Here is a 24,999-nt window from a genome sequence, read left to right on the forward strand (position 1 = left end):
TCCGTTTTCGTACCTGTTGGAGATGGGAGGAGGTCATGTGAAGTACTCATCTGTGCAGGTACCTCAGGGATAGGCATGTCGGGTAGGTGGGGTCGCAGCTCCCTCTCTGGTCGGAGGCAAAGCGCCTCATTAAATCAAATCAGTGCGGAAACAAGGTGGTGTTAGGACGGAGAGGACCGGTCTGCGGAAGACGCGCTCCAGCTTAAAGGAGAAAAATCTGCGGTCGGCGAGGAGACGATTTATCGGTGCGTGGGTTTGGATGTGCTGGTGACGGTTGACTTTCTGTAGCAGTTTAGTAAGTTTGCTGTTTGAGTTAACAAGTTACTGTACAATGATTTTTTTTTTTTAATGTAACCTAAAGGAATTTACGAGATTGCTTAAAAGGTTTAAGGAATACCACTTTGGATATGCATACTGACGAAACCTGCCTTTCCATTTTTGACTGTAATGTTAGCATGCTAGGACCTTGTACCTGACTTTAAACCTGCCATACGCGGAACAGTGACCAGGTGTGGACAGACTTGATTAGAGGTTCAGGCCAGAGGGAAAATTAAACACATTTAACCCACCGCTGTAAACTCTGCTACCGTTAAATAATGCTAATAATTTAGCGACGTTTTATCCCAGGCATTTGAATATATTCCCCGCTAAATTTGTAAGGTGCACCTTAATCTCCCCCCCCCCAACACGAATATCTAATGAGCCAATCACACAGAAGCAGCTCAGAGTATTTCGACATGTAGAAGTGGTCAAAGGAGCCTCCTGAAGCTCAAATCACCTGACATTTCCCTGCAGTGTTTACAGAGTGAACCCAAAGGTGCTCTACTGCTTCAAGCTGATACAAAGGCAACAGATAACCACTTGGTATAGCAAAGGTATGCACGATAATAAATCTTGAAGGAGATGGGTGCAATAAATTGCTTTAAAATGATAGGAAAACTACAGTAAATAACTAGTTGTTAAAACCAAGGTGTGCCGAAGAGCATCTCTTGGGCAACAGCAGCAGAAGATCACACATTTGCACATGGTCATCACAATTGGACAACAGAAGATTGGGAAATATCTCGACTGATAAGTCTCAATTTTTGCTGTGATATTTGGAAGGGTCAGCATTTAAACAATATGAAAGCATGGGTCCTTCCTGCCTTGTGTTATATGTTCAAACTGCTGTTGGTGTAATGATGTTGGGGATATTTTCTTGACACACTTTGGGCCCCTAAGTACAAACTGAGCATCATTTAAATGCAGTAACCTACCTGTTGTTGACCATGTCTATCGCTTTATGGCCCCAGTGTACCCATCTTCTGATGGCTTCTTCCAGCAGGATGACAAAGCTCAAATCACTCAAACTGGTTTCTCACAGTCACCAAATCTCTATCCAGTAGAACACCTTTTGGGATGTGGAGGAATGAGAGATATGTATCCAACAAATCTGCAGCAGCTGTGCTAAAATGCCAGTATGGGCCAAAATCTCTTAGGGAATGCTTGTGGCACCTTGGAATCTGTGCCACAAAGAATTAAGTAATCTAGGGGCAGAAACTGGCAAAGTGTGTACCTAATGATCTGGCTTGTCAGAGTGTGTATCAATAAACTCAATGACACACAACATAAAAAATAAAATAAAATGAGTTCTTATTTGCACAAACTGGATTTGCTGCAAATTATTCTAAACAATAATCTTATTTAGCTTGATTAACTGGGAACTGATGATAAGCTGCCTCAAAATCCCATCAGAGACTGCATCCTCTGTCTGTCTGTGTGTGGTTTCCGACTTGTTAGAGCAACACATCGCTACAGTGGGTACATACCAAAGCATTTTGTGGCTTTTAATCACTGCCGTGCTGCACAGTTTTTCACATTTGCTCTCTGCTGTTTTTAAAGCAGCTGTTTCAGGTGAGTCACCCTAAAATGATTTACACTGTCAGGATGTTTCTTAGAGTAACACACTCACTCCCAAGTACAGGTTACAAGATCTCTGCCGTTTCTATGAAGCTTGTTCAAAAACTGGTGCTCCTTTCTAATTATACAGCATGAAGGCAATTTACCACCAAGCATACAGTTTGGTGGGAAAGCTTGACTTGGCCCTTCCTCCATTATTTTACCACTGAAATTGAGCGCTAATATTTTATGGGTTAATCATCCCATTCACATAAGAAATATGAAAGACATTAGGTTAGGAGAGTGTAGCACTTTAATTAGCTTTTCACTCCCCTGACAGGCTGATCTGTGCAGTTTTGCTCATTTAGCTGGAACCACTATTCCAGAGCAGACAGCTGAGAAGCTGTTCGCTGGCACGCAGACTCGGGGAGGGCAGGAATGCTTGTGAAGAAGAAGCCAATTTTGAGACAGGTGTGCGCACTACACACGTTTACTGTAAAAGTGTCTTTTATATGCCGGCATGGTCGGCTGCTTCCCTGTGCAAGCATGGGCGCTCTAAGCTGCACCCCCGTGGAAGTAATGAAATCTGTTGTCAGCAAGACGTACCAGCGAGTGCACAAAATGAGCATCAATAGCTTTTTCTTGATGTTTATCAGCACGTGCCTTCTCAGACAGCCACACCATGTCAGCTCTGCAGATCTGTATCACAGACACACAGACTCCTCTTAAAGAGGGGCTCCATCCTGCACACAATCACATCCCTGTCTCAGAAATACACGCGGCTTTACCTGTACAGAGGGTTTCTCTGGTCTACCTATACACAGATACACATATTTTAGTACGGCTATCTTTGTGGGGACCTGTCACTTACATAATACATGCCACGCCCCCTTACCCTAACCATAGATGTCATTACTGAATACCTAAAGTCAAGTATTAACCTTCGGCCAGCTATGTAAGCTTTTGGGATCCAGCATTTTGGTCCCCACAAAAATGTCAGATCCCACAGGCATAGTGGGCTTTTGTTGGAGCAAGTCCACACACAATTATATAACCATGATTTAATTGGATATAACATTAACTTACACTGAGTTGTTTAAATGTGCTCTAACATTAATTAGAACTGCTAATCTTAAAGCAGTCTTTACTTTAAAGGCCACTGCCTTTAAGGAGTGTTGTGTTTTGTCCCCATAAGAAAGGAATGCCCGTATAAGGTTACTTTCTAGGGAAATATTAGTCTCTATAATATGCATACCTGTTGGACCACACACAGTCTTTTCAGCCACAGGAAGGATATTTTAGCCCTGCTTATCAGCTCCCAGAGTTAATCAGATATTATATGCATCCCCCTTAACATTGTATGTGTATCAAACAGTCACAACATGTGACTGTCATTGTAATGGTGCGGCTAACCTGAGGTCAGGTTGTATGCTTGCTTAACAGTTGGCATGTGTAATCAAATCATAATCAGTGGGTTTGTAGATGGCCGTGGGGCTATGTCAGCATATTCTGGTATCCCAGCTCCTGGGTGACCACTGTGGTAAACATGGATTACACTCTCAAACACACATATTTACATAGCTCGTATCTTGTTGGAATCCCCCCCCCCCCCCCTGCTTGAAGAGCTTTATTTGGAACGTATGGGATTCTTTTTAACCCAGACAAAACACTTATATGTATACATGCTGGTATCAAGATACCTTTGTTAAGTGAGTTACGTTCACTGGCCACTTTATTAGGTATACCTGGCTGGTACTGGCTTAGACCCACTTAAATAAATGTGCAGCAATTGCATGATGCAGTTGCTTCACATTTGTTAGCTGTATATCCACGATGTGAATCTCTCGCTCCACCACATCCCAAAGGTTCTTTTCTGAATTAAGAGCTGGTGACTCTGGAGGCCAGTTGAGTACAGTTATGTGTGCTGAGTATTGTTATATTCAAGGATCCAGTTTGATCTGAGCTTTGCGACATGGGGAGACTGTGGTCTTAAGGGGACGGACATGGTCAGCAACAATATTCCGGTAGCCTGTAGCTTTTAAACGATGCTCAGTTGTTTTGTCCTGTCTCTCAGAATGGCACATGTGTTTTTGTTTATTACACTGTAGAATTAGTTGAAATAACTAAATAAAAAATTCTGGGCGTGTAGACGAATATCTGAAGAAGTGTATTGGATTTTGTTTTAATTTAATAACCAAAATAGAATTTAGTGGTTTGTTGCCTGAGGGCAACATTATGCTGTTAGGCCACTTTTCCCAGGGTAATAATACCAAAACAGAGCTTCTAAATTCTCCTAAATTATGTCTGGACGTTTAGGGTCATTCCCACACTGAGAATGGTGAACTTGATGAGAGTAAAGGTAGATCCCAGCATCAGGTTTGAGGAAAAATTATTAAGGCATAGTATGAAAATATTTTAAAAAGTTTTTGCAACCACCCTGGTTTTTCTCTATGGACACTCTTTGAAAGGCCAAAGTTCAACCACTTAGTTACACTTAGCTATGAAAATATGGTAACAGTGCAGTCAGTCTTGGGTTACTTACCCCCTGGCCCCCCTGATCGAATGTAGTTGTGCCCTGTTGCTGATGACTTTTTCATTTTTACTTGGTAGGGTTACACAGACTTGTCCTCATGTCCCTTGGCTAGCACTATAGCACATTTCCTGAATTGTGTCAAGGCTTAAGTGGTTTTCCGTATAACACAAAAACGGCTCACAAAAAAACCTTTCTCACAATTTCTGGCTCCTTTGCCAGTGTCTCTGACATTTTGTCTGTCTGATGGATTATATTGCTAAAGTTTTTTTCACCTTGAGAATAACAAAAGACTTTCACTCGTGAACAAGAAAACCCCCCCAGATATATGTGCATTTTAGTGCTTTTACTTTGCATTCTGGCTAAGTGTCCCTTTTGTTGTCGTTCCAGGCGTCCCAGGATGAACTTTCATATCTGCCTCTCCTCCCTCTTAACTGTGCTGCTTTTTCAAGGTCGGTTTATTGATTTTATTACTGTTTTGCCTTCTGTGCCTCAGAGGGAGTGGGAGGAGTGTTTTAAGTACTATTTTGGAATATCTGCTTGCGCATTATGGATGCTTTGTAAATAAAAGTCAGTGGATACAGCGCTGTGTCAGGGTTAGCATTGGAAATAAATGCTAATATTAGGTATGTACTGATGGTTATGGTTGTTTTTGCTCAGGAAAAGTTTAATGTTCTTGTAAATATAGTGTTGAAAATGTTCATTGTGTTGGTGCTTGTGAGAACATTTAAGGCCCAAGTTTATGCCCTGCTTGATGGAAAATGTGCGGTGAATCACTGAAGCGCCTCTGGACCACCTGAGATTCTTTATGAGACATTTCACAGCTTTAACCTGTCAAGTCTCGCATCAAAGTGCTTTCCTGCCGCGTGTGCTTGACATGCTGCTTGTTTTGCGAGGCAAACTTTGCATCTCTTCCATTGCATTGTTCCCATTGACCAGAGTCCATCGGTATGTGCCTGAGGGAAGAGGCGGGAGTCGTGGGGCAATATAATCCTTGAATTGTTTTCAAAAATGACAGCTTTAGCCCCATCCTAACTATTTATTATGGGTCATTTTAAGACTTTGAACTTGAGCACACCAGACTGTCTTACCCTGTCAAGAGACGACACGCTGACAACACAGATAACATGTTTCAGTGCAAGATATCCATGTAATCCAGCCTGTCAAATTGAATTCCACAGATAGGGGCAGGCTAATCCCTGTTATTTTTCTGATTTCAGGGAGATATTGTGTTGATCTCGTGGGATTGATGCCAATTGACATCAACCCTTCAGCTGCAGGGTTTACATTTATTATCTTGTTCCTGATTTTTCTGCTAAATCGTCTTTCACACACATTAAAGATACAGTCATTCTGCTAGAGTCGCTCGGCTGAACAGATAGATGTTTTGTTCAGAGCACTGTGGGCCCCACACTGACCGTGAAAATGCCGCTTGCCAAGAACCTAAACGTCCACTGTCAGGAGTGCTTTGGGGCTGCGGCGTTGTTGGAATTCGAGGAAGCTGAAAGGGTCAGGATTGTGGAGAGGTCGGAGAGCAGAGGTCTGGTTTGCAGGTGGTAGGTTTCTTTAATTATTAGTGTTGTGCTTAATGTTTCATGACCCGATGAAGGCCTTTACTCCTATGAATGAATGGTTGAAGAAAAAAAAATAAAGTCATGAGCTTTAAAAAATGATATTATTGCCACTTCAGAGTTTTAGTTGTGCTCAAAATTTAACAATAAAATATTGAATTGGTTTTATTATTTATATGTTGCATACTTTCCCTTTATTTTTTTTACAACCACTGACATGTCTTTTGCTAAATGCATGTTGCATTTCACCATTAATCATCCGTGGCAGCCTGCAAAGAAATCAGATTTAAACAAAGGTTGTCAAAAATAATAAAAAGGACTCAAGGTTAGTGCTGAGTTTGCGAAAGTCTTGACACCCTGACTTAAGCTGGTTCCCTTCTTTCCTCTGGAAGAACAGTATTCTCTGCAAACTAGTTCATGCCCTTCTTGAGCATTCAAAGCGCTTTATACAACATGCCGTATTCATGCAAGTTCTTTCTCTTCTAACATTTACACACATGTATATATCGGAAAGTAACTTGGAGTTCAGTGTCTTGCCCAAGGATACTTTTATAATGCAGACTGGAGAAGCCAGGAATCAAACCACCTACCTTACTATCCAACTGTCTATTCTTCCCTTCGCCAATCTAACAAAGGCAAAAAGGCCCAAAAAATGATGTTTAAAAGAAAAAAAATCAATGTCAGCCAGTATTTTTCTCCTCGCCTCTCACCGGACAACATCAGTGACAGAAATATGAGTGCAAAATATGAGGACAAAGCCAATGTCGGCACTAAATAATCCCATCAAACTTTTGTACGTGCAACCTTTCTTTGATGTTTTCGGTTGCGCTTTATCGTTCGGCTCGTTTGACTTTTTATCACCTGTTTTAGCTGATGTGCAGGCACTAAATCAGCAAGACACAGACAGCCTGAAGCATTACGGGAGGACGAACTCACACTTTCTTTCTAACTGAAAAGAAGCACTGTGGTATTCAGAGTGTGGAATCTGTTCAGCGTGGCAACGCACGTTTGTAAAATCACTCAAGTGCTCCCTTCTCTGTGCCGAACAAATGCCTCTGTCGGACAAAAAGCCATGTTCACACGAAAACATGTCCTTGCTCTCCTCTGAGCCGTACGTGTGCCTGAATAGAAGAGCGTCCTTTGACTGAATGGAGCGAAAGAATGGTTTTCTTCACTTGTCTGCTCACATTAGCTTGAAATACTCAATTATCCATTAGAATAGGGCTCATGTGGGAGTCTATTTTGGCTTTAGGGAAAGCATCCAATTTATTGGTTATTTTTCTTTTCTCACAGCTCTATAGGATGTCTGAACAATGATAATAAATAAAGTTAACATGAAGAGTAATGGTCTACAGGTCAGAGCATGGTTTTTTTATATGAAGTATTTTGTGAATCTGAAACTGATGAAAAATTGTGACTTTTAATGGGAGCTGGTGAGGATCCAACTAAAACTAAGATATAAACAAATTGAAATTGCAATGATAATTTATAAGTGTTTGAAACCTTGTGGAGATCCGGACCCTAAATGTTTTAAGCTTGAATATGTTCTTTTAGATTACAGTAGTCTAGACACATTTAGAAAATCAGTTAAATGTGTGATAAGCCACGTTTCACCTATTTCTAATTTATTCCAAGTTATTTTGGCCTCTCTCTCATAGGTTAGTGCTTCATATGTAAATTTACTGTGACTGTTAGGGGTGGGGGAAAAATCGATACTGTGTAATATCGTGATATTTTGTTTGCTAATAATGTATCGATACAGGGACAGCAGAAATCGATATTTTGTTACAAAAAAGGTTTTTGTGCTCTGACTTCAGAGCATGTTGATCCTTTTTCTGAGCAAGAGTCCTGACATTCCTTCACTGTCCAAATGTGTTTAACTGTTTTTTGGCAGCAATAAACATGACAGTTTACTTATTTTAATTTAAGACATGTTTTATTTTAACTAAGTTTAAAACTTTTTTTATTTAATGTAAAATTATATTTTGTTTTAATTTACTTTCAAATTCTTCAGTTGCTGAAGGGGCTGCATAGTTTTCATATTGCATAGTTCAGAATAGCTATAATTGTACCAGATGGTTGCATTCAGTTAAGTTGGACTAGACTGTAATACAAACTGTTCAGTTTGTCAACAATAAAACTGACTGAAATGAGAGAAAGACTGAGTGCGAGACTTTGATATTAGATAAAATGAATATTGATAAACCTTTATGTACAGAATCTGAATATCGCAAAATATTTTAAAAAATTGCAATAATATCGTATCGTGCGTTAAGTATTGTGATAATATCGTATCGTGGGATGTATGGTGATTCCCACCTCTAGTGACTGTAGGTGAATAAATAAAGACTGAGTAAATATCTGACTGCTCTCTGTGTTGTTGGTGCCTGCTAGTTCAGCACGGCACCTCTGTGCAGGAGATTCAAACCAGCCATGAGAACATTGTGAAAATCAACTCTGCAGGAGAAAGTGAGTACCTTACAAAATGGTTAACACATAAAATGTACAGTCATGTGAAAAATGAAGCACTGCTTCCATAGGAAAGTAGCAGCCAGGCGCTTGACTTTTTGATCATCAGGGGTCACCTCTGTAAAAGCAGCAGTTTTGGCAGTTCTGTGGTTTGGAGCATTCAGGTGTGTGTTGATGCCCAGCAAATTCAACCTAAGATCTGGCTGCGCAATCCTCTTAGAAACTGTATAAAACCAGAGAACTATATCTCACATTCTACAGGCTTCAGTTAGCATGTTAAATGTTAAAGTTCATGATATCACAATTACAAAAAGACACAACAAGTATGTTTTTTTTTTGGAAGGGTTGCTAGATAAAAGGTGCCTGTCACTAATAAGAACATGACAGCACAGCTTAGGTTTGCATCTAAACAGATGAGACCAAAGTGGAGATGTTTGGTCATAATGCACAATGCACAAACATCTCTTGCCACATGTCAAACTCAGAGGTGAAGGGGTGATGATTTAGGATTGCTTTGCTGCCATAAGACCAGGGTACCTTGTAGTCATCGACTCAACCATGAGTCAGTGACTCAAAGTATTCAGCCTAATGTGAGGCCATCTGTCCAACAGGTAATGCTTGGTCCAAATTGGGTCATGCAGCAAGATAAAGATCAATAGAACAGCAGAATCTACAACAGAATGGCTAAAAACAAGAGAATCAAGACACTTAACTCATTCACTGCCAGCCATTTTCAAATCAGGTAACTCCCCACTGCCAGGGTTTTTGAGCATTTTTACTCATTTTTGAAGAGCCACAGAAAACTGTGTGTTATGATCATATAAACGCTGAACCTACCAAAATGAAGAACAGACTCTCTTCTTTCATCCAAAAAAAAAAAGCTTGTTTCTACCATTTTCCATTCTTTAGTAATCAGCTGTAGAAGAGAGGTGGGTTCCACCAAAAATGCCTGTTTTGACCAAAAAAAGGGAGAAAACGAGCTTTTTGTGAAAAATACATTTCAAGCAGAAAAGTGCCTTTGACACTAATATTTCTTGCTTTGTGACACCTCTAACATATAAAATAGTTTTTCACTTCTATAAAACAGAAATAACACTGAGAAAGGTTATGTTTTATCAAAACAATTTATTTACAAATATATGAAAAAATAAAATGTACATAGTGAAACATTTATTCACAATGAATAATTCACTTTTGTGTGGTAATCATTATAACACTTTCCGGGATGCAAGGGCACACAACAAGACTTGCACCACATTTTTGTTTCACTGCGCAATCCCTTACGTGCGCAAACCCTGCACCTCCTTGCAGGTCTACTTTTACTGCTGGTGGGCTTCAGTTTTTCAAGTTGCCCGAGGTTGTATTCTAGCCCCTCCCATTGAAAAACGTAATTGACGTCTATAGACGTCAATGGCAGTCAACGTAAGTTTTTCAATTGACGTCTATAGACGTCAATGGCAGTGAATGAGTTAAGTGGCCCAGACAAACCCTCAAGCTGTGAATAAGCAAATTTTAATGAACCGGAGGAATGCTGTTAACAATAATGAGCCAAAATACTTCCACAATCACGTAAAAGACAGATAAATTCTTACAAAAAATTACTTCAAGTTACTGCTGCTAAAGGTAGTTTTACAATCTACTGAATCAATGTTTTTTTTCACATGAGGGTTGTTGCTAGGAATTGTTGTGACATGCTTGGTCATGATGTCAACCTGCATGCCTGTAACTGGATGTAAGTCAGCTGAGCAGCACACAGTAATTGAGCCAGAGAGCCTAAATCAGAAATGGATAACAAGTTGTGAGACAGAAATACTTAGAAGTTGGTGGTCTGTGTCAGTGGTGTATGTGACTTTTCTATAAGCAGATGACTCAAATGACAGACAGATGACACACGCTGCACGTGTAATGTGCCCCTAATGGCTCTGTTCATAATCAGCTGATGCACCCAGCAAGTACAAACGTGCATGAAAGAGAGAGAAAGCTTTTCGCTTGGTAGTAGTTTAATGTGTGAAAGGGAAAATATAAGAAAATAAAATGAGCTTTGACATGCAGAGTTTGTTTTCTCTTATTATGTCTAGATACTATTTTTGTCTGCAACGGTCCATTTGATACCCAGCCAGGAAAACCAATATAATACAGGAATGTGGGGAAGCTAGTGAATGAGTTTGGACCTATTGACCCATCTTCGTCTGTACCCTCTGTGTGAATTATTCTGTGTGTGTTTGCTTTAATGGGAAGTGATGCAGTGCTCAGCAGTCATGGATATCCTCTTCCTCATGGATGGTTCCTACAGCGTTGGGAAAGGCAGCTTCGAGAGGTCCAAACACTATGCGATCAAACTCTGTCAAGCACTAGACATCGGAGCAGATAAGGTTTGGGTTGATCTCTTGTCTCTCGCCGTCTTCGCATCCTGTCAGTCAGTGCTCTTGTAATTTCTCCCTGTGCAGGTGCGAGTTGGTTTAATTCAGTTTGGCTCAACTCCTCGGCTTGAGTTTACCCTGGACTCATACTCCACCAAGCAGGAGCTGAAGAAGCAGATAAAGAGCATTTCTTACAGGTGTGTCTCTGCTGCCATCTGAGCACGAGTAGCTCAATATGTGAACTCAAGCCTTTAACTTAAGTTTGGTTTTGTATATTAATGAGTTATAACTATGAAGGATCCGGGACATAAATGAAAGCTTTAAAGAAATGTGGAAAATGTGTCTAAACAGGGTTTTTTTGACATCCATTATGAAATTAGCTGTTTTAAATCATCTGCGCTCACTGGAGAAGCAGGCGACATTATTTTAAGATTTTAATTAGCAAGCAACACTTCTAAGGATGGAGTCAAAACATTTGTGGCTCACAGCTTTCTTTGATTTGGAAAACAGAGAGCCTACATTGGCAGGCGTCCTCTTTATTTTTTCTTCTAGCATTTACATTGTTATCAACCGGCCTGGAAGTGCAAGATGCTGTTAGTGCAGACTGAGATTACAAAACTGTATGCGTGTGTTATATTTGCCACAGAAGATTCAGTAGTTCATCTATTTTGACAGCTGAAAAAAAGACCTAGTGCTAACAAAATGGTATGTCCCTGTTGGAGGCATGCCTTTTTCTATGTTTTTAAAACCAGACTGTCATGTTTAAGAAAACAAATCCAAGAGTAAATGAATAAAAAAGGTGATAGAATTAGGTCGAACATATCCAGACTGGCAACATTTTCTTGTCCTCATCTTATATTTTATAAATCCCTTAAACTATGCTGACAGCAAAACACATACACATGCACACATGTGGCTAAGTAGCACCAAATGCTCCCTGAAAAGGAAAACAAATTAATTTCAGATTAGAGGCCCTCCACAGGTGGTCACTGGATATTGGATAAGTGCATAAACCGAGGAAGAGGATGGTAATTTGACCGTGTGTGTGTGTGTGTGTGTTGTTCACAATGTGGAAGTAACAGTTTGACCCACCAGCTGGTTTGAAGTGGGTACATAGAATTGAAACCTATAACCAGTCACATTACCACAAAATGAATTAATGTAGCGACTGACTCAACATCAGTAGAAATGTTATAGCAACTTTGGAAATGTTAGAGAACTTTATGCATTTTTATTGGATTTATTGCATTATTATCATTATTACCAGTGATTAAAGTAGCAAAAAAAAGTATTATCTGTTACCTTTGATGTATTATTACAGTAAACTGATCACTCCAATATAGCACATCACTGTAAACTTTATTCTAGTTCTGAAAACTACAATAAATTGCCCGTATTTTCATGCAACCTTTAATGACGCGAAATTGTCATATTCCATTCGGCCAGTTCAGCTAATCATCATAATTGATCCAATCTCTCAGAAACTCTGAATTAGGACATTACATCTAAAATTAAAATTACAATTTCAGTCAAAAACGTTTCAGTGGCTGCTTTGAAACTAATTGCTCCAGCCCACTTTAACCTCTGATTATTACCAGTAAAAGTCATGTAGTTAAGTGCTTAACACATTCATTTGGCAAGCAAAAGGTTGCGGTTCAAGTTCAGCAGGCGACACAAATCTCTGTGGTGTTTCACCAGAAATGGCATCTGGCATAAAATGCTGCCAAATCAAATGTGCAGACCTAGCTGGTGACGCTTGATGACAAGGGAGCAACTGAAAGCTGCTTTAAATGCAGATGTGTTTTTGTTCACATTGTTGTTTGAGATTATTGTAGTTCAAAGAAGCGCAAGTTTCTTAGTCTCAATATTTTGAAGATATTTGTGGAGCATATGCTCACACAGATCTGTTCTAAGGAGGTTAGATTGGCGAGGAAGACACTTGTAGCGTTTGTTTCACCACATCTGTCCTCTGTCACCTGGAAAGGATCTTTTTCTCAGTGTCTACACTTTGAAAATGAAAGGATGGACATTTATGTTAAACAAAAACAAAACCGAAAATGATTTAAATGTGTGTCACGAGGCCTGGGGTGATGAAACGCAGCCAACATACATTTAGAGTCCAAGAACTTAAAGAGAAATCCATCCAAATGTAATCTTTAGTTTACTTTGGCTGTGATATGCAGCAGTTTATTGACCTTGCTGACATCTGCTGTAGTACAGTACATGCGCTCTAACTCCTCAGTATTTTTCAAACAAAAACACAGAAATCCTGCTATTTCGCTTTTCCGAATTCTCTACCCACAGGGGAGGCAGCACCCAGACAGGCCTGGCTCTGAAGTACATCCTCAGGAAGGGTTTCCCAGGCGGCCGTAACTCTTCCAGTGTGCCTCGCATCGTCATCCTGATGTCAGATGGGAGATCTCAGGGCAACTCGGTGCTGGCAGCTGCTCAGCTCAAAGACACAGGCGTGGTTGTGTTTGCTGTGGGCTTGCGCTACCCCAAGTATGTTTGACAGCTCCACAATAAACTTTCCCTATAATAATTCATTAAAGTATGTGTACATTTCTTTATATACTAAGCCATCTCTATATGTTTTCAGATGGGAGGAGCTTCACGCTTTAGCCAGTGAGCCAACAGAGAGCCACGTTTTCCTCGCCGAGCATTTCCATGATGGTGTCAATGGCCTGTACACAACACTGAGCACGTTTTCTTTCTGCAACGCCACACCCGCAGGTTGGACTTTCCACTGACAACTATTCGTGCTTGTTTGTTAAAGAAGTGAATGGGAATCCTTTTCTCTAACATCCTTGTTTTGTGCTGCACTACCCCCTTTTTTCTAGTCCCTCATTGCTCAGTGTCCAGTCTCCTCCTAACCCCTGTCTCAACCCTGTTCTCCAGGCTGTCGGATGGAGACATTTCCCTGTGAGAGGAAGACACTGGAGACAGTTAAAGAGCTGCAGGGGAACTACATGTGTTGGAAAGGTTCCAAAGGCTATTCCCCATACACATCTCTCTGTCCCTACTACAGGCAAGTGTTTAAAGGTTTTACTTTCAAATGTCGTAGCTGCAGTATACAGTACTGTGCAAAAGTCTTGACACGGCTCATCTGCTGTAGATAGTTGTTTTGTTTTTTTTTAGATGTGTCACTACTTCTTTTGTCCTCCTATTTATCCAGATTTCTTAAATTCTTTAACAGTTCTTTAACCTGAAACTGTACAGCATGCTAAGTTGTCTGTGTAGAGACAACACGATCATGGGGTGGCTCAGGACTTTAGCACAGCACTGTATAGTTTCCTAATATGATCTGTTTTGGACGTTGCATTGGATCTAAGTGTGTAACAGTGTTTTTTTCCCCCTCATTGCTCAATGAGCCACAAGACAGCAGTGGAACAGGGTAACTCCCATGTGTTAATGTGCTGTGTCAGTGTGAGGGTGTTAATACAAAACAAGCTACAGCAGTGTAATTCTTTCAGACCCTCCCAGGCAAAATTAAAATGGCCTTTGACAAAATTAATTTCACACAACATTGCAACTTTACCACAGCAAAATGGCCCGAGGCAAGTGGAAGTAGACCATTACACTCAGGGAAAAGCAGAGAAAAGAAATAAGGTGTGTGCTGTTTCTAGTACCTGAAACTGTCTAGATGAGTGCTAGCAATTCGCATGACTGGCAAATCCAACTGAGATCTAAAATGCCTCTGGCCACTTATTATATGAATCAATTGATGGCTGGGGCTCAGGTAATATGTTTCTGTTACCTAATAGGGAAAATCAGAGAATGGCTTATGGGGGTCAGTAACTTACCCACATCACACCATCTAGAAGCAACTGTTTTAAATGCTAACAAAATATTTTGAATTTTGTGTTCTACAGGTACAACAAGGTTTATACGAGACACCAGACAGTCTGCCATAGAACAATTTGTCCGGGTAACAACCTCGTCTTGCCGCTTTTTACTTCTCTGAGATGCGGTAACTGCAGCTCACGCTCTTCATCTCTCTCTCCACTGTAGATCCCTGTGATTCTCAGCCATGCCTGAATGGTGGAACATGTGTATCAGAAGGTTCAGAGGGCTACCACTGCGTGTGTCCTCCTGGCTATGGAGGAGACCCACACTGTGGTCAGTACACTCAAAGCTGCTGACTACATGCTAAGGCTATGTCGGATCTTGAACGTAGAGAGCAAATTAACCAAACCATCCATTTCTTCTTAGCTCCTGCATTATTGCTGGACTGCTCTGTAGACCTGCTCTTCCTGCTTGAGGGCTCTGCCACACTCACCATGGAAGGCTTTCTCCGCCTGAAGTCCTTCTTAAAGCGCTTCCTGCAGACTGTGATTGGCTCTAACAGTCCCAGCAAGGTCGGCCTGGCGGTGTTTGGCGGGGAACCACGAGTCGAGGCCCAGGTTGGCAAGTTCAAAGGAGACCTGAGGAGTCTTCTTAATGCTGTGTACTCACTTCAGCTAATTGGTGGTGAAACAAACACGGGCCAGGCCCTCCGCTATGTTACCCGCCATGGCTTTATGAGCGCGCCGGTCTTTGCCGATGTCGCGGACGACCTTCCCCGTGTGGTGGTGCTGCTCACCGCCACTCCTGCCGCAGATGAGGTGGTTGAGCCGTCCAAATATGCACGAGACAGAGAGATCTTCCTGATAGGAGTGGGACCTGACAGCTTAAAGGAGCAGCTGAATAACATCACAGGAAATCTGCAGAGGACCCTCACCTACTCATCACCTGATAGGCTCGCTTCCAAGATCCCCGAGCTGAGGGCCAAGATCTGCAGCGTGGATACGCAAGGTGCTTGATCTGATAGATGTGCTGAATATGTTGGAACATTAATGCCACTATTAGGTCAGATACTATTGCACACAAAAAAAATCTAATTAGCTATCCATATTCTTTTTTTGTTTCCTTTTCTTTTCCAGGTTGTCTGGGTCAAGCTGTAGATCTGGTGTTTGCCCTGGATGCTTCAGGTGGTGTGGGCCGTGATAACTTTGCCACCCTGCAGAACTTTGTGCGCAGCGTCACCGTCCAGTTCGACATCAACCGTGACGTGGCTCAAGTGGCCCTTGTGGCGTACAGTAGGAGAGCCACCACTGTTTTCAAGCTGGACACGTATGAGACTGGTTCTTCCATCATTCAGGCTGTAGGTGACGCCAAGTACGTGAGTGGAGTGGCTTCGACGGGTGGGGCGTTGCTGCACATCCACTCTAATGTTCTCACCATAGCTAATGGCGCACGACCGGGAGTGAACAAGGCTTTAGTAGTGGTGACGGACGGCACCGGTGGGGATGATGCTGTCGTACCAGCTCAAAAGATAAGAGAAAATGGAGTCTCAGTGCTTGTGGTTGGTATCGGCGATGTCCAGAGGGAGAGGCTGATGCAGATTGCCGGTGCAGAGGAGCACATGATCTCAGTGCCGTCCTACGAGGATCTCAAGTACTTTGAGGATGTCCTGGTGCAGATGCTGTGTTCAGGTAACGATGCAGGGGAACTTGTCTTTTACCAAACCTCCTAAACTATTTTCCTTTTCTGTTGATAAAGAACTGTGTGAAACTGATCTGCAAACACAGTTTTTCTTCTTTTCCCTTCACTTAGCCTTTTCAGAGATGTAAGATAGTTTATTTTAAACTTAACATGAAAAATAATTGGCTGCTTTGTGTTGATTCCTTCCTTTCAGAGGTGAAGAAACCTGTAAACCTGTGCAAGCCTAACCCATGTATGAATAATGGGGTCTGCATCTTGTCAGAAGGGAGCTTTCGCTGTCAGTGCCAAGGCTATGAGGGGCCGCACTGCGAAAGAAGTCAGTGACATTCATGAAAGTTTTCTTTCCTTATATCCTTAATTTATACTTTTCATAGCTTCGTCAGTGATCCTTCTACAAAACTTAAGTGCAAAAACAAAGACAAACTGATTTAGATATACATATCCTGATATAGCATTTGATCCCATATTAAAAGCTCATAAATTAAACTGTAAATGTAAATGGACAGAATTGGTTACAAGTCATGACTTGTTGTGTGGTTTGTTTGTAGGAAGCAGCAGGTCTTCATCCAGAGGGGATCTTCCAAGACCTGCTGGTCTGAGGAGGAAGAGCAGACAGAGGAAGAACCACCAGGAGCTTCTGCATCGCTACAAACTACACCGTCGGAGACATACTCCCTGACATGCCCTGCACTTATAAACACAAAGTATACACTGAGCATATGAACACTTAAGAACCGAGGATGCTTGCAGGTAGACGATGGAGCAAAGGGAAATCTAATGTTGCTTTGTTTTTTTGCTTCAGTGTTTACAGTTTCACAGTGTCAGCAAGTGTCTGTACTGCTGAATCCATTTGTATGTTATTATTGTTGTCACTGTGCTCACTGTTGTGCAAATGTCTCAACACGGTTCTCTTGTATTTAAAGGATTTAAGCTTTTATATTATTAATCAGTGTCAGGATGCTAATGTTTTTAATGCATAATAGACACAACTTTATTTCTTTACATAACCAAAAAGAAGGTCCTCCCACTCCCTCCGTTTCCATTTTTAATATTACGCTCCATATTTTTACACGCAAATCCACTAAGCTGGTCAAGGTTCATTTGGAAAAAAAAGTACATTCATATTGTTAAATCTAAATGTACAAAAGGTAGTTATACTCCAGTGAGGGGTGAAATAATTGAGGATTTCAAGAGAAGATGGCAGGTACATTTTGAATGAATTGATGGGAAGGAATCTGAAACTAAAGGAAGGAAACAAAAATGTTTCCCCTTACAAAAGTAAAGACTTTATTCTTGTTATAGCAAAATGATACATTTAAAAAAAAAAAAAAATCAACCCATATTTTTGTCAGTATATTTTTATTTGAATAAAAAGTGCATTTTTAGCTAGCAATACAAGCCCAAAGGCTGAATAATGGTGTAAATATATTTACATCTTGGCTACCAGCATATATGAACCAAGCTACAATCTGTGTACAGAGCGGCTGATTTAGTAAGGGGGCCTCTGTCTCGTACTTCAGTGGTTTTTAATTTCAACGTTTCAAAGTTTAAACGTAGCATTAATGCATTTCTTACACTGGCCAAAATGCTACTTCATCACTTTCCTCCCTTTGCAAATAGAAACAAACTTTAAAAAGTCATTGAATTTAAGATTAAATCCAGTGGTATCCAAGAACACGAAGTGTGCCTCTGTGGCTCATTATAGTCTTGACAAAGTGATGGTTTGGTTGAAGGGCCAAGGGAAGGGAGGTTCTTGATTAAAATGTCTGCTCATTCGGTGGGTCAGAATGTGGTGACGGGCGACTAGACCAACATAAACTTCTGAATTTCAAAGGTCAATGAAGATTTCCTTAGGTTGTTGATTTCTTTTCCCATTCCTATGAATATAAAAAGAAATAGACCTACCAATTATAATATTTCTTTCAAGATAGGATACTGACATTGATGCTTTCTGTGTAAATAAGAATCTCACCTTAGCTTTCTGTAGGACGTTGCCTTTTGTGGTCATCATGGAGGTGGGTCTGCCTTTAAGAGCAGACACAGAATTGACCGGGGAAACTGAATCTGCGTTAACGTTGCTGCTGGAGGGTTGGGAAGAAGATGATGGTGACAATAACGACGACGACGACGACGATGACGATACCTGGGGAGAGCCTATCGTTGATGCTTTAGGCTGAGGGTAAAACAGCAGCGAGATGGTTAAGGTTCACATTTCAAGCATCACGCACTGATTTGAAAAACACAGAAAACATTTAGCAGATGGATTCTGAGGTGTATTGAAAGACAGCCAGCACACTAACCATCGGCGTGTCCTGGAGGCTGCTGTCCAGTGTGGTTCCCAGCGTGAAGGGCCCTGACTCCACTTTCTTCAGACTTTCCTTCACTTCTACCAACTGTAGCTCCACCTCCACCCTGTGCTGCTCTGCCTCTCGGCACGCCTCCTCCTTCTGCTTCAGACGGGCTTCCAATGAGGCCTGCTGCTTGGGATCTGAGGACAACAAACTGCTGTCAGTTCCCATGTGATCAGTGCAAATCTTTGAGTCATACAGACACTGCAGGTGTACCTTGGCAGGTGCTGAGCTCCTCTTTGGTTTCCCTCTTCTCTTTCTTGAGGTTTGCCAGACTGATTTTCACCTCCTCCCTCTCTTTCTCCAGGCGATCACGCTCCTCGATGTAACGCCGCATGTCTGCCTCTGTGCGGTTCTTGCCCAGCTTTATCTCAACTGCACCGGGGCATCCTGGTAATTGAGCATTTATAATTTTAGAGGACATAGAGATTTAATATCCGTAAAAACCCCAAACTTGCCCAGATCTTAAGCTGTGCTTTTAACTGTAGAAGATGCAGGCTGTCACTAGAGGGAGCCATGGTTATGTAATAGTACAGAATAGGAAGCAGGTGTCAAGGAAAGTAATAAGTACTTCTAACATATCTGCTTCATGATGAAAAGTTGTTGAATATATCTGTAAAAAGGTGAGTGTGGTGATATTAAAATGAAGAGCATGCTTGCTATATCTTTTTTATATATACAGAACTCAGCAAACCCACTGCCCCATTTGTCCTGACCTATAGTATGTGCCTTGGGCCTTGCAGGTTGTGGGCTGTGAGGATGCACAGCAGCAGTGTGAGATGTTGGACCCTTGTGGATTTGTCCACCAAAGGAATTGAAGGCCTGTGTGATTCCCAGGCTGGTCTTCTTAGTGGTCTCTTGGCTCTGGGTTGAGGTCTTGACTGGTTGAGTTTGTGGCTGTGATGGAGTGGGAGTCTGGGCTCGTTCTTGTTCTGGTTTGCTGGTAGCAGAGGCTAAGTTTGTCCCATTTAATGCGGGCATTGAATCTGGCTCAGTATTGTTAGTCGACGTCCCCTGCAACCAAATGATGTGCAAATTATTAATGTAGAAAGTAAAAAATATTTTCTAGAGAAAGGTTTGAGGTTGTCAATAAACTCTAATTTCCTACCTCTTTAACTTGAGAAGAGGAGTCCTTCTTGTCATCTGCTGGTATTAGGGAATGTCTCGAAGCTTCTTTAGGGGAAAGTTTCCCTCCAGAGGATGTATGAAGGAAAGAGCGCACAGGGACGAGGTCTAGGTAAATCCTGTTTTCAGAGTCTTGTTCTGTACCCTGTGGGCCCTTGGTATTGTCTTGTGAGCATGTTTCATTGTCTTTCTGGAGATTGTTGCCCTCGCAGTTTGTCTGGCTATTCTCCTCAGCATCCTGTATGACACGAGAGGAGGAAATTAGGAGATGGCTTGTGGCCAGATGACTGAGTCAATATTAAACTGAAAGTTAAAATCTCAAAACATTGCATCGGGTTTCGTGACAGCGTACCTCTGGGTCAGCTATAGAGGCCACATCATCGTACAGATCATCAGAGTTGTGAGAAATAGAAGGTAGGGTGTCTATGTAGGTGTTTGGCTCTGAATACCTCCTCTGCATCAAGCTAGAAAGACACACAATAACAAATAACCTTGTGCAGTGGTAGTCCTCTCCAAAAGCTCAGACTTCAGACTGCTTAAAACACCGGCATTTAGACAGCTTTATATACTCTTCTATCTGGATGATGTCAAAGAGAGGGGATGTTATATTATTTTGGTCATCTGAGGCACTGTTCTGGCTGTGAACACAGCAGCTGCAGTTCAAATGTTTTGTTTGTGAGGACTGACCAATCGGAAGAAAGACAGTTTTAAAGCAGTGGCTGTGGCTTGAAAGATAGAGCAAGCCGTGTACCAATCATAAGGTTGGTAGTTTGACCTCTGGCTCCTCTATTCTGCATGTCGTCCTCGGGGAATAAAAGTTTCCCTTGATGCATCCATTGAAGTGTGAGTGTGTTATGTTAGATTAAAGGTGATTTGGCATAGAATAAAGCACATATGTGTGAATGGGTGAATGACTCTTGTAGTAAAAAAGTGCTTTGAGTGCTCAAATAGACTAGAAATGCGGCGTTTAAGCACCGGTCCATTTAAAGCAAAGTTGGACCAAAGATCAATGCGTGATAAATGAGGATTATTTCAAACTGTGAATGACGCAGAACCACTCTACTAAAGTCCAAGAATAAGATATGGAGCTGGAAATCTGCATATTGAGGTGAACAAAAGCGAATAACTTACTATAAGGAAGTCCTCGCAGCATTGACAATAGTGGAGATCCTCTCAGCATTGACATAGTCGTATGTCAGCTCCTCTGGATCTGTTTTGCTTCCCGTCTGTGACAGCAAGAGTCCCAGCCAGTGACCCATATCTGCTGATGTCTTAGCCTGGGAGGGGATGGAAAAGAAAAGGACAAGCATTCACTGTAAACCATGCACTTGCAACATCATGTTTTTAAATTCTCAGAGTTTAATTTGGATGCCATTTTTAATTAATGAAATGATTGCTACAGCACCATTTCCAAGCAGCGGTTCTCTGAACTAAACTTTAAGAAATGAACCGTACAAGCCGAGCTGTTAGACTTAACTAGAAAAATATAAGAGGAAAGAGCTGTTTCTCGGATTTGGTATTTTGGATCAAACTGCTTCTTAAGAATTCTCTATTAAATAAGTAAGATTGAGATTGAGGCACGTAAAACAACCTGATATGACACGATGTGTTTACTGCCTTTTATTATTTTGGAAGATTCAAACAGCTTGTCTAAATTAGAAGGTTAACTATTACACATATTACATAATGGTTTGACGTCGCATATTTATTTGAATTAAAATAGTTTTAATGTTAACCTTATGACAAGAAGGAAAAAAACAGAACACATCCCAGAAGACTAAACATTGAATTCCATTGACCAAACATGCACTGCAGCTGGGTGGTACTGGAAGCTTAATGAAAAAGGGTGTAGCATTAGTCCCCCAAAAGCCCAGTACATCCACACCCTTTACACAAAGACGCACACTTGCATATGTACACATGCACCCACACCCATTCAAGCTCCCAGACCACCCTTGTGTGCGCACATATATTACATATGCTGTCTGATGTCAGCAGAAAGTGAGTTTCAGATGAGGACATGTTTGTTGAGGGTTCCAAGAAGCAGCTGTGCATCTTTTCTCATTTTGCTGACTCGGTATTTGCTTTTTTCCACACATTTACATCCTGCCAGACATTTGAGCCCACCGCTTAGAGCTAAGCGGTAAGCCCAAAGTAAGCTCTCATCTGAGGCAAGCATGAGCTGCAGACAGGAAACATGCTGTGTGTACATGCGATATCATGGTCTATTTTCAATAAGCTTTGGTTAAGTAGCGCTTTGAGCTTGCAGCACACCGCTGTTCCACTCCTGACTAACTGAAACCTGCGTGGTTGGGTTTCCACCCAGTGCAAAGTATTTATTTTGCATGATAACAAAGCCTCCAGCATTTTCTCACCAATCTAACCCCCCTACAAACATTTAAATGTAGAGAACATAAAGCGGTAATCTACCTCTAGAGTTGCCATCTGTGTGCCATCCATGTCAATCCGAAAGGAGTATAGGTGCTCTGGGCTGGGGTCAGGCAAAACATTGCAGCCCTCTAGAGACACAGCAGGTTGGGTTACTTTGTTCTTGCCCTTGTCTTGGTAAAACCACAGCTGTCCATTCTTTATAAGACACCAGCAGGTCCGCCACTGACTGTTCACCAGTACATTGAGGTAGCCTGAAAGAGGATGGAGGAGAAAACATAAATATGAAGTTTCCTTTTTTACTTCTCTTAGAAATTAATACTGTGCAAAGAAAACAAATACTGAAGTCGCAGAAACTTACACTGCGTGGCTTTAAGGTAATTCCACTTGACTGAAAGAAATATATGCTTGCTTGATGTGATAAACCTCACAATTCATACTGGTTCTTACTTAAACCAGTGCTTACAAATTGCTGTCATATAATCTTGTTTGTTGCTGAAAACCAACAGTCTGCCATAGAGGGTGCATATCATTATGGACTAAATGATTATAATCCAGTAGCACTAACATATATTACAATGAGGAGTTTTGACAGAACATCATTAGACCATGTTCACAGTGAGGTTCAAAACAAACTGCTTTATTTTGCATATAACACAGGGAAGAAACAGAGACGGTGCTTTTTTGTATGTCTTGCATACAATCTAATGTTATCTGGACCAACCAAAATGATATGCAGGTGCTATGCCAGCCCAATCATGAGGTGGGTTGAGACCTTTTTGACGGACGGTGCTGGAGTGCATGGTGCTATTATTACCACCAGGAGCCCACAGGGGAGTGTCATATCTCCAGTTTTATTTACTTGCTGTACTAGCAAATGTAGGACTTATCTGATGATGCAATGAGTGTTAATTTGAAAATGTTATGGATATTGTGGATGAGTTGGTGTCATGCTAGGTTTCGTTAGTTAAACACCAAGAAAATGAAAGTGGGCGCATCAACAGGTAGCTTTTAGTGAGGACGTTACTTAAAGACACTAAAAAAACTACTTTTCTCTACTTCCTTATTCACGTGTTTTATACTTTGAGTTTTTACATCAGCTGTCCTCCCTGACACAAACACAAAGGGATCTTTGTCTCCTCTTGGAAAACTGGTGATCTTTTGCTTGTTGGGCGAATGTGTAAATTACTACAAGGGGCAAAATCTGTCATGCAATTCAATCACAAGTGTCTGTAATGTCTCCGACAGTATGTCTTTGTCGTTGTGCTTGCATTCATCTTACATTTATCATGAGATATAAATGGAATTATTGAAAGGGTAATAAATGTTACTACTACGATATATTTACCTTCGACCGGGGATGTCAAGCTCATTTTAGATTACAAGTCTTTTATGACTCACTTTGATCCTAAGAAGGCTGGACCAGTGAAACTCCCCTTTCTGTCAGTGTGCAGAAATTTAACTACACTTTTAATCATTGAGATATCCAAATAAAAGAAAAAAGAAGTGTAATTTCAACAATAGGTCGTAGTTTTTTCTGCTGGTGGAGTAAATGAAAGAAACTGTTCAGCATGACTCTGAGTGTAAATTTTAAAAATAACCGGATTAGAGAGTTTCTGTTAATTCACAGAAAATGTCCTTTTTACCTTTTTTACATTTTTATAGGCAATCTTGAAAAAACAGGAACTTTTCTGTTATTTAATTGTAACTGTAATTTCTTACTTAATTACTTTGATGTAGCAGGAATGGCTATGAGAAAGGTCTTTTTTAACAGGTAAAGCTGCAAAACTTGTTAAAAATACATTTAAAAGCCCAATAATTTATGCCCTACTTCACATTTTCAAAAAGGCATCCAGTTGGCCAGACTGGAGTCTTTGCTGGGCCGATTCTGGCCCCTGGGCCTTATGTTTGACCCCCTTGCCTTAGACCTTCATTAGACCTCTCATGCCAGTACGAATGCCATCCTGCAATTAAAAGCAGCAAACTTTGAACTTTGAAGTTAAGTAGATTTTTGCGAACCTGAGGTGTCGACACATTTCTCTGGGCTCTCGAGTGCGGAGGGTTTTTTCTTGCCGATGTTCATCAGGTTGCTGAACATTAAACCTGCTCCATATTTTTTCTTCACTGTGGAAAAGAGGAGGAGAAGGACGACAAATTGACTATTTTTTCTTTTTACACCCTCTCCTTGAACATGTGGAGCACAGCAGATAAAAGCTAAAACCCCACAGAGGAGCTTACCATCTTTGCTTTCTGGCGTTTCAGCATGGCTGTCTGTGCTGCTGCCGCTCTCTGAAGCCACAGAGTATCTCTCACTCAGCTCTCCCTGTGGATTCATGGCTATATTTTAGTCATTTTGAAATCTTATCAAAAGTCTCATCAAAAACATGATGTCTGATCACAACAGATCAATGTACCTTAGTACAAATAAGCCTTGGGGAGTCAGACACAGTGTGTTGGGGGTCACAGCTATCAGCTGGCTTGGGACTGATCTCTTGAATAACCTGGAGCAAAAACAAGATGTTCTCATTTTGATATTGCGAACAAATAAATAACCATCCAATGATCTCGAAAGCAAGCTACTGTGAACGTGTTACCTTCAGCCACTGCTCAGCCTGTTCTTTGCTCTGCAAGCCCAGGACAATGGTCTCCCCACCCACTGGAATAATCTTCAGCTTGTGCTCTTTCCTCTTTAACTGCTTCTCTTTGTAAACAACACTGCAGCCCAGCAGACTCACATCCAGCAGAGGTGTCTGCTCCTTGGAGCTTTTATAGCACTGAGAGAGGCAGAATCAACATGCAAGCTTCGTTAAAAATGAATTACTGTCCTTTAATTTTAGCTGCATGCT

The 24,999-nt window shown here is 41.2% G+C and overlaps 2 protein-coding genes across 9 annotated transcripts in view; one reads left to right on the top strand and one right to left on the bottom strand.

Moving 5' to 3' along the window:
- The first annotated feature begins 24 nt into the window (after nt 1–24).
- Nucleotides 25–17,238, top strand: vwa2 (von Willebrand factor A domain containing 2). 5 transcript variants are annotated; one of them, XM_082543318.1, is made up of 14 exons: nt 25–295; nt 4,799–4,860; nt 8,374–8,448; nt 10,687–10,820; nt 10,896–11,005; nt 13,113–13,310; nt 13,408–13,541; nt 13,707–13,836; nt 14,681–14,736; nt 14,820–14,927; nt 15,021–15,602; nt 15,731–16,282; nt 16,486–16,608; nt 16,841–17,238. In XM_082543318.1, exons 2-14 carry the CDS (start codon nt 4,809–4,811, stop codon nt 16,969–16,971), a joined length of 2,385 nt encoding a protein of 794 aa, XP_082399444.1. In that variant the 5' UTR covers nt 25–295; nt 4,799–4,808; the 3' UTR covers nt 16,972–17,238. The 5 variants fall into 5 exon arrangements, with proteins under 5 accessions (XP_082399444.1, XP_082399443.1, XP_082399446.1 ...); XM_082543317.1 differs by having other exon boundaries at nt 25–245; XM_082543320.1 differs by lacking the exon at nt 8,374–8,448.
- Nucleotides 17,239–17,634: 396 nt separating this feature from the next.
- The window catches only part of afap1l2 (actin filament associated protein 1-like 2), a 45,825-nt gene continuing 38,460 nt past the window's right edge, over nt 17,635–24,999 (bottom strand). For all 4 annotated transcript variants that reach the window (XM_082543313.1, XM_082543314.1, XM_082543315.1 and 1 more), the window contains 13 exons: nt 24,748–24,927; nt 24,568–24,654; nt 24,392–24,476; nt 24,173–24,277; nt 22,196–22,407; nt 20,897–21,042; nt 20,118–20,229; nt 19,749–20,003; nt 19,357–19,654; nt 18,857–19,030; nt 18,593–18,780; nt 18,265–18,465; nt 17,635–18,169 (listed from right to left, as the gene is read on the bottom strand). In XM_082543313.1, coding sequence (XP_082399439.1) covers nt 18,143–18,169; nt 18,265–18,465; nt 18,593–18,780; nt 18,857–19,030; nt 19,357–19,654; nt 19,749–20,003; nt 20,118–20,229; nt 20,897–21,042; nt 22,196–22,407; nt 24,173–24,277; nt 24,392–24,476; nt 24,568–24,654; nt 24,748–24,927 — 2,070 coding nt within the window. In that variant the 3' untranslated portion in view covers nt 17,635–18,142. The remainder of the gene's footprint in view (nt 18,170–18,264; nt 18,466–18,592; nt 18,781–18,856; nt 19,031–19,356; nt 19,655–19,748; nt 20,004–20,117; nt 20,230–20,896; nt 21,043–22,195; nt 22,408–24,172; nt 24,278–24,391; nt 24,477–24,567; nt 24,655–24,747; nt 24,928–24,999) is intronic.

The sequence above is a fragment of the Aulonocara stuartgranti genome (assembly GCF_965226115.1).
Source record: "Aulonocara stuartgranti genome assembly, chromosome: 8".
NCBI classification, from domain to species: Eukaryota; Metazoa; Chordata; class Actinopteri; order Cichliformes; family Cichlidae; genus Aulonocara; species Aulonocara stuartgranti.